Below are 9,842 nucleotides of genomic sequence, written 5' to 3' on the forward strand. Positions count from 1 at the left end.
GGGATATTGTTCTGTATAATAGTGTTTTTGCACAAAAAATGCAGTTTTTTAATGCAAAAATGCACCATGTGCACCTCACACACCATATCTTTGATTTTTGATTTTTAATCGGCACACCAAACAAAAAAGGTTGCCTACCCCTGTTCTAGACTTTAACTGGTTAATGGCGAATCTGTAGTATATCTGGACTTTTCAAAGGAGTTTGATACTGTACCACATAAAAGGTTGGTACATAAAATGAGAATACTGGGATTAGAGGACAATATTTGTAACTGGATTTACAACTGTCTGGAATTAGAGGCTGCTTATTAGTGGTACATACTCAGATTGGGTCACACTAAAATTGCTTTTAATATTTTATCAATGACCTGGTAGAGGATTTACAGAGTAGAATCTCAATATTTGCAGATTATACCAGTAAACACAGAGGAGTATAGTGACAGATGAGCTTTAATGTGGATAAATAGACAAATCATCAAACCTGGGGTTGTTCAGTTTGGAAAACTTCTTAGGGGCAATCAAAATATGATGTACAAATATATGAATGGACAGTACAGAGATTTTTCTAATGATCTTAGTGAGGCCTGTAACTGGGGCAATGGGAAATCTTTTACATCTACCGGAAAAAAGATTTTGGCATAGTCATAGGCAGGGCTATTTTACAGTAAGAGCAGTGAGTCTATGGAAGTCACTGCCACATGATGTGGTGAGGACTGGTAACTTATACAAGTTCAGGGGGCCTCAATGCTTTCTTGAAAGTAAGAACATCATAGGTTTGGGAGCTAGACATTTTTGGGATAACATGTTGATCCAGGGACTTATTCCAATTGCCATATTTGGAGTTGGTAAGGGATTTTTTCCTCTGATGGGTCAATTTGTGTCCTCCTCATGGCTTCTTTGGATCAATTTGGTAGGTTTATAGGTTGGACTTGGATCTTGATCCAACCTTATCTAATATGCTACTATGCTTCCAGTAAAAATACCTCACCAGTACGAACTGGAACAGAGGCAATGGCAGAGACACCCTACCAAAGCACCTCTGTCATTCTTTTCAGTAGTAGAAGAGATCCTGCTTTAACCCTTATACAAGGGCCAGGGGTCATCTAAAGGTACCCTCAAAGTCATAATGAGATGATGGATTCAGATGATCCACTCTTTTCCATAGTTGACTATCTCAGCCATCTCCTAATGGAAAATGATTGACAAGGAAAAAATCCATGTGGTTAAAAGGTTCTCCCAATGCATTAACAGCTGTATGTGAAGGAACGTACTATGATTTGTAATACTGAAATGTATTTTATTATGTTGTCAGTAGTGTTACATTAATAGAGCAGCACAGCCTGCCTGGTGTCATGCTACTTACAGATTATAATATTTATAATGAGTTTCTGCACATTTGCATTGATTTTATATTGATTTGTACAAGGCATATCTGGCTGGTTAAAAGAATAGACTCTTTACAGTAGTATATAGAATATGGGCGCTCTGTCAGACTTTCTGAACTCTATGCTCTTCCAGCACCATGGACATTGGGTAAACTGTGGTCTATATATGAAACGCTGCACAAAAAGCGTAGTCTAATAATACAGATTATTGTGTGATTGGTGTCCTGTCATATTGTTGCTCAAAATTACACCATTTCCAGGGGCAACTATAGCTTGAACTGGAGAAGCTTATGAGGTTGGCAAGGCTGCAATCACAATTGACCCCTTGCCCTGTTCTATATATAGTACATGGTGGTGCAATGGTGCTAGAGCAAAAGTCTTATGTTGAGACACACTGCTTATTGGAAAGTTATATGGGACTTACCCTGGAGTTAACTGGCAGTGATATGAGCTAACTGACAAGTTTCAATAAAACTAAGACATACCTAGTGCCAATAGTATTAAGAGCTGCCACACGTGGGAGTCACATATGCTCTTGAGCCACTGTTAAGGGAACACTATGCTTCATCACTTTTGGTAGAAAGGTCAGCATAGGCAAAATAATGTAAATTGTACACACTAGCAGCTTATGCCATACCTGTCTGCATTTTGCTTGTTTACATTTTTGTTATTGAGGCGTATACTTATGTAACAACATGGGAATGACGATATGCTAAAATGTTGCATTTGCCACAGCATTTTAATAACATAAACTGTTGAAGATGACACATTTTTGAAGCAGAAAAAAGCCCCATGATACAGTAATGACACTACGCCACTATTTCTCAAACATACTTATAACGTCCTATGTTTACCAACATGCTGACAGCCGCTATTTGTGATGGTAAAAGGATGTAGGTGTCTCAAGTCTCACAAAGAGTGACTGATTTATATTAGATTTCTGTTATTTTATGTTTTGAAAGTGAAGAACAGAATTGGGCATGTACAATGTGACAGCGTTCAGTGGCTGTACCAGATTCCCCAGTAAGGATAGGCATAAATTACGTTGGTAATTATAAAAAATAATAATACTATCGTATCTCTTCCAATACATTCAATAATAAGGTGGCCAATATTATTTCACAGATTAGTCAAAGCACTATGGAAGTTAATGCCACCTCATAAAATAATAGTATTATCATTTTTGCATTGTGGATTGTAATGGACTGAACTGTAACATATTTTAAAGATGACAGCTTATAAGTGAACATATTTATAGTAAATATTTAGAATATTAATACATTATAATCTAAACAATGTGAAATATAACAGATCTATAGATTCACTAACAATCCGAAAGCTCCTGGTCTTACCTTAAAGTAGGCCCTCTGCAGGAAGTTGTAGGGAATTCTCCTGTGGAACTCACTGACTATGTCCTCACTGACTCTGTGCCTGGACAGTGCCCCCAGGCTGCCCTCCTCACACTGCTGCACACAGGCTGCCCGATGGAGCATGGCACCGGCAAAGTTTAGATCCCAGTGATTAGGAGTCTGCTGGAAGGGGAACCTCTGCTTACAGCCCAGCCTGCAGCTTAACTTGGTCTGCCTGAGCTGGGAGAAGCTGCTGAGAGCCATCTCCATATAATAGACCACCTTTTGGAAGTCATTCCTATAATAAGCGTCTATCCCATTATCATAGAGCAGGTCATAAGGCTCCAGACTGTGGACGAAGGAGTGCAGGAAAGACAGGAGGAAGGGGACACACAGCTCCTTGTAGTGCATGACTGCTCGGGTACCTCTCACTCAGGGTCTGGAGCCCTTTAAGAAGGGGTCTGTGCTTGTGCTGTGAGGACCATGTGCAGCTCTCACTGACTCACACACAGGCAACCGGCACACTTAAAGAGACACGCACTCTTTTAGGAGGAGTCGCAGCAGTAGCAGAGGGAACAGCCAGCACCTCTCCCACAGGCACAGGCGTGTGAGCAGTTGCCAGCCTCGGAATGTGGGGAGAGCCATGCTATTTGTGAGCTCACTTCTGTACTGCTGGGTCTGTGGCCATGTATTCCTTCACTGGTCAGTTCTCTGTACTTTTCCAGCATCTCTTATGCATTTCTGTATAAGGATTATATACTTCTCAAAGACATACATGATCATGTTCTGGTGTGTGAATGGCTAATTATGTGTCGTGTCCAAGTGTACCAAATGTCTTCTGCTACCTTAGTCACAATCGTCTGTACTGAATGTTATGCTCCTTCATGAGATGTAAAGTGAGTGAATACAATAAAATAAAAACAGACTTGTCATTGGTGGTGCCAGTGCCTGGCAAGTGATGGATTGCCTACAGCGGGTATGTGTTGGTACATTGCTTCCAGGAGCTAAGCAAACACTCCGGTGGCACTACTTCAGGAGTTAGCAGATGAGCAGTGTGGGGTTTTAATTCTATTTGCTTTTTCTTTTTTTTTAGGTTAGGGTTACACAGTTATTTTGGCCCCGACTCCTCTTACGCAACCAATAATCACTAGGTCGACTTGTGACTCCTTCATTCATGTTAGTGAATGGACTCGCATTGTGAACCTGAGATCACAAAAATGTGACTTTAAGTCACAAAAATGTCGAGCAATGTTCAAGTTGAAGTTACTGCACTCTCAAAGTCGCAATGTGACTTCATTCACTAACAGTAGTCACAGCCAAAATTGAATCTATCATTTACTTGATTAATCCTGGGTAAACATTACATGTTATGACATATATTCTTAATTAGAGATGAGCGAACACTAAAATGTTCGAGGTTCGAAATTCGATTCGAACAGCCGCTCACTGTTCGAGTGTTCGAATGGGTTTCGAACCCCATTATAGTCTATGGGGAACATAAACTCGTTAAGGGGGAAACCCAAATTCGTGTCTGGAGGGTCACCAAGTCCACTATGACACCCCAGGAAATGATACCAACACCCTGGAATGACACTGGGACAGCAGGGGAAGCATGTCTGGGGGCATAAAAGTCACTTTATTTCATGGAAATCCCTGTCAGTTTGCGATTTTCGCAAGCTAACTTTTCCCCATAGAAATGCATTGGCCAGTGCTGATTGGCCAGAGTACGGAACTCAACCAATCAGCGCTGGCTCTGCTGGAGGAGGCGGAGTCTAAGATCGCTCCACACCAGTCTCCATTCAGGTCCGACCTTAGACTCCGCCTCCTCCGGCAGAGCCAGCGCTGATTGGCCGAAGGCTGGCCAATGCATTCCTATGCGAATGCAGAGACTTAGCAGTGCTGAGTCAGTTTTGCTCAACTACACATCTGATGCACACTCGGCACTGCTACATCAGATGTAGCAATCTGATGTAGCAGAGCCGAGGGTGCACAAGAACCCCTGTGCAAACTCAGTTCACGCTAATAGAATGCATTGGCCAGCGCTGATTGGCCAATGCATTCTATTAGCCCGATGAAGTAGAGCTGAATGTGTGTGCTAAGCACACACATTCAGCACTGCTTCATCACGCCAATACAATGCATTAGCCAGTGCTGATTGGCCAGAGTACGGAATTCGGCCAATCAGCGCTGGCTCTGCTGGAGGAGGCGGAGTCTAAGGTCGGACCTGAATGGAGACTGGTGTGGAGCGATCTTAGACTCCGCCTCCTCCAGCAGAGCCAGCGCTGATTGGCCGAATTCCGTACTCTGGCCAATCAGCGCTGGCCAATGCATTCTATTAGCCCGATGAAGTAGAGCTGAATGTGTGTGCTTAGCACACACATTCAGCTCTACTTCATCGGGCTAATAGAATGCATTGGCCAATCAGCGCTGGCCAATGCATTCTATTAGCTTGATGAAGCAGAGTGTGCACAAGGGTTCAAGCGCACCCTCGGCTCTGATGTAGTAGAGCCGAGGGTGCACAAGGGTTCAAGTGCACCCTCGGCTCTCCTACATCAGAGCCGAGGGTGCGCTTGAACCCTTGTGCAGCCTCGGCTCTGCTACATCAGAGCCGAGGGTGCTCTTGAACCCTTGTGCACACTCTGCTTCATCACGCTAATAGAATGCATTGGCCAGCACTGATTGGCCAGAGTACAGAATTCGGCCAATCAGCGCTGGCCAATGCATCCCTATGGGAAAAAGTTTATCTCACAAAAATCACAATTACACACCCGATAGAGCCCCAAAAAGTTATTTTTAATAACATTCCCCCCTAAATAAAGGTTATCCCTAGCTATCCCTGCCTGTACAGCTATCCCTGTCTCATAGTCACAAAGTTCACATTCTCATATGACCCGGATTTGAAATCCACTATTCGTCTAAAATGGAGGTCACCTGATTTCGGCAGCCAATGACTTTTTCCAATTTTTTTCAATGCCCCCGGTGTCGTAGTTCCTGTCCCACCTCCCCTGCGCTGTTATTGGTGCAAAAAAGGCGCCAGGGAAGGTGGGAGGGGAATCGAATTTTGGCGCACTTTACCACGTGGTGTTCGATTCGAACATGGCGAACACCCTGATATCCGATCGAACATGTGTTCGATAGAACACTGTTCGCTCATCTCTATTCTTAATGTATTGCATTAGCATCCCCTGACTCTTTGCCTTTTTTTTTTTAGCGTTGTCTTAGGGCGGTTCACACTTGTGCCCAGTGTCCGGTTTGTGCATTCCGTCGGTTTTCCATCTTCAGCCCCGGCGAAACTGGACAGGGGATGGAAACTAGGCAGTTTTAAAACCCATTCAGGGCTCGTTCACATCTGCGCCCGATCTCCATTTGTCCGCTTTGCGTCCTCTGCAGACAGAAGACGGAAACCTGACAGACAGTGTCCGGCCATGAGCGCCGGGGAGCATTTTGTGCTCTCCGCGGCTAAACCGTTTTTTTTTGACCGGTTACAAATGAATGGGTTTGGAAACTGACTGTAGATTTCTGTCTCCTGCGCAGTTTCGGTCAGGAAATGGAAACCTGCATAACAGAGGCCGGAGCGCAGATGTGAACCCGGCCTCACTTGAATGGGTTTGTAAAGGTGACTGCCCATGTCCACCTGTGGCCTGTCCGTGGGGAAACTGTTTTTTTTTTTAGCTGGACATAAATTCCTGCATGCCCAACTTTGTGTCTGGCTAAACAAAACAATGGTTTCAAGGGAGGGGCGGTTCACATAGTTGGACATGCAGGAATTTATGTCCAGCTAAAAAAAAATGCAGACAGGCCACAGGCGGTAACCTTTACAAAAACATTTAAGTGAATGGGTTTTATAACGGAAGGGTTTCCATCCCCTGTCCAGTTTCGCCAGGGCGGAAGATGGAAACCCAACGGAATGCACAAACCGGTCACCTTTACAAACTGATTCAAGTGAATGGGTTTTAAAACTGACTGCCAGGTTTCCATCCCCTATCCAGTTTCATTGGGGCTGAAGACAGAAACCTGATGGAATGAACAGACCGGACACCGAGCACAAGTGTGAACCGAACCAGGTGGCATTGATCCCATCAACTACCATAGTAATGATCCCCTCACCAACCGCACTTCAGACTGTCCATTCTCATCTTTTTAACCTGTTATAGAAGAGGAAGTGTCCCAAATACTTTCTTCTTCTCGCCCTACAACCTGCAGTAGTGACCCCTTCCCCTCACACCTTCTCCAATCTCTGTCGCCTGCTGTCACTACTTACCTTACTAAAATATTTAACCTCTCTCTCTCTTCTGGAATCTTCCCATCCTCCTTCAAGCATGTTGTTATAACCCCGCTATTGAAAAAACCCTCCCTGGACCCATCCTGTGCTGCTAACTATCGACCCGTCTCTAACCTCCCCTTCATCTCTAAACTCTTGGAACACCTGGTCTATTCTCGTTTAATCCGCTATCTCTCTGATAACTCTCTGCTTGACCCCTTACAATCTGGTTTCCATACTCTGCACTCTACTGAAACAGCTCTCACAAAAGTCTCCAATGATCTCCTAATGGCTAAATCCAATGGTGACTTCTCTCTTCTTATTCTTCTGGACCTCTCTGCAGCTTTTGACACTGTTGACCATGAACTCCTCCTCACTATGCTCCGCTCAGTTGGCCTCAATGACACTGCGCTCTCCTGGTTCTCCTCTTATCTCTCAGACCGCACTTTCAGTGTATCATTTGCGGGCTCTGTTTCCTCCCCTCTTTCCCTTGCTGTTGGGGTTCCTCAGGGCTCGGCCCCCTGCTCTTTTCACTCTACACAGCCCCATTGGACAAACCATTGCCAGATTTGGCTTCAGGTACCATCTTTATGCTGATGACACCCAATTATACACATCTTCCCGTGACATCACCCCTGTACTCATACAGAACACCAGCGACTGTCTCTCGGCTGTCTCAAATATCATGTCCTCACTCTATCTGAAACTAAATCTCTCCAAGACTGAACTACTACTATTTCCACCATCTAACAGATCTGTCCCTGATATATCATTGTAGTCTCAGGCCTTACTATAACTCCTAGGCAGCAGGCCCGCTGCCTCGGGGTCATGTTTGACGCAGACCTTTCCTTCACCCCTCATGCTGAATCACTCACACATTCATGTCACCTCCACCTCAAAAATATCTCCAGAATACGCCCTTTCCTTACCAGAGATACACTAAAGACACTTATTGTCTCTCTGATTAATTCTCGTCTTGACTACTGTAACTCCTTAGTAATAGGTCTTCCCCTCACTAAACTCTCCCCTCTACAATCTATTCTGAATGCAGCGGCCAGGCTCATCTATCAGTCTAGACGCTACAGCGATGCCTCCGGTCTGTGCCAGTCACTACATGGGCTGCCTATTCATTATAGAATAAAATATAAAGTTATCACTCTCATCCACAAGGCTCTCCATAATGCTGCACCTCCCTACATTTCCTCCCTCATCTCTGTCTACCGCCCAACCCGTGTTCTCCGTTCACTCAATGACCTAACACTTACATCCTCTATTATCAGAACCTCCCACGCTCGTATACAAGACTTCTCCCGAGCTGCACCACTTCTCTGGAATGCTCTACCCCGGACAATCAGATTAACTCACAATTTCTACAGTTTCAAACGCAAACTAAAGACGCATCTTTTCAGACAAGCCTATCACAATTTCTAACGTAAACCCTTAACCTTCCTCTGTCCCCGCTCCCACATTTCCCCACATGATATGATGTCATCTCATGTTAACTTTATAGGTCCAAGCTCCATCCACATGTTAAAGGACACGACTAGTGACGGCTCATAAAGTTTTATGTTTGTGTAATGACAGTCACCTCTATTACAAAAGTGTCTGACCTCTGCATAAGCAATGCCGCCCCTGCTACCTTTTGTGTCACCCCCTCTACCTCATAGATTGTAAGCTCTTGCGAGCAGGGCCCTCAGTACCATTGTGTGAAATGACTTTCTTTGTAATGTATCTTTCTGTCTGTATTTGAACCCTACAAATTGTACAGCGCTGCGGAATATGTTGGCGCTATATCAATAAAATTTATTATTATTAACCGACCCTCATTTGTAGTCATGTTTTTCTGCGTCTGATTTTCAGCAGAATCTGCGTCTGACTCTTTGTAAGGTGAATAAGTTGCTATGAAAATTCTGTCTTTGTAACCCATTTGTAATGAAGATGAATCTCGTCCGTTTTCTTCCCTCAAATCACTATCTGAGCAGGTAGTGATTATGTTATTACCATCTCCCTCAATCCCAACACTACCCATTTCTGTATATTTCGAGTGTCAGGTGCAAAAGATCGATCCTGCACTTTCTGCCATACTCCACTCCAAAAAGAGAAAACAACACGGAGGGTGCTACAGAATGACACAAGCAAGCAAGGCCTCCTGGCTACCTAGGCATAGTTCTCATAGGAACTAATGTGTAATGTTCTTCAATACTATGTATTGCAGGACATTGGTTGGGGATCTGAAATCCCAGCTTCAAGTCCCCTTGTGGGACAGGGAAAATGTAAAAAAAAAAACCCAACAAAACCACACACCCCCATATTAAAAAATACAGTACATAAGAAAAAATCAATAAGAAGTTTTTTTTTAAAAAGCCACTACCCAAAAATAGCGTTACTTATCCTGTACAGTGAATACCATAAAAATAATATACCGCAGTGCGCAAATTAACATATTTTGGTCACTTCGTTTTCCCCAAAAAATAACAATAAAAAAGTGTTTAAAAATACATACATACCAAACTTTGTTACCAATAGAAAGTACAACTTATCCTGCAAATAAAGAGCTCTGACATGTCTCCATCAATAGTACAGTAAAAAAGTCATAGGCGCTAGAATACGGTGACCCTACAGGAAAATTGTTAATTTTCAAAAAGTGACATTTTATTTGTAAAAGCAGTAACACATGATAAACACCAATATAAATAATGACCCACGGACAAAGCTGCCATGTTATTTTTAATGCAACGTGTAATGAACGTTGTAAAAACAAAATGCAAACAATTATGATAGACTTGAGTGTTATTTCACATGGACCCCCAAAAGCATATATAACACCCCCTTTGGCCACACCCCCGG

The 9,842-nt window shown here is 43.5% G+C and overlaps 1 protein-coding gene across 1 annotated transcript in view; it reads right to left on the reverse strand.

Annotated features, from left to right (window-relative positions):
• Positions 1 to 3,214, reverse strand: part of P3H2 (prolyl 3-hydroxylase 2) — a 139,679-nt gene extending 136,465 nt beyond the window's left edge. The window contains exon 1 of the mRNA XM_075268539.1: positions 2,738 to 3,214. Within this exon, the coding sequence (XP_075124640.1) occupies positions 2,738 to 3,145 (408 nt within the window). The 5' untranslated portion in view covers positions 3,146 to 3,214. The remainder of the gene's footprint in view (positions 1 to 2,737) is intronic.
• Between the last annotated feature and the right edge of the window lie 6,628 nt (positions 3,215 to 9,842).

Source organism: Leptodactylus fuscus, chromosome 3 (genome assembly GCF_031893055.1).
Source record: "Leptodactylus fuscus isolate aLepFus1 chromosome 3, aLepFus1.hap2, whole genome shotgun sequence".
Taxonomy (NCBI): domain Eukaryota; kingdom Metazoa; phylum Chordata; class Amphibia; order Anura; family Leptodactylidae; genus Leptodactylus; species Leptodactylus fuscus.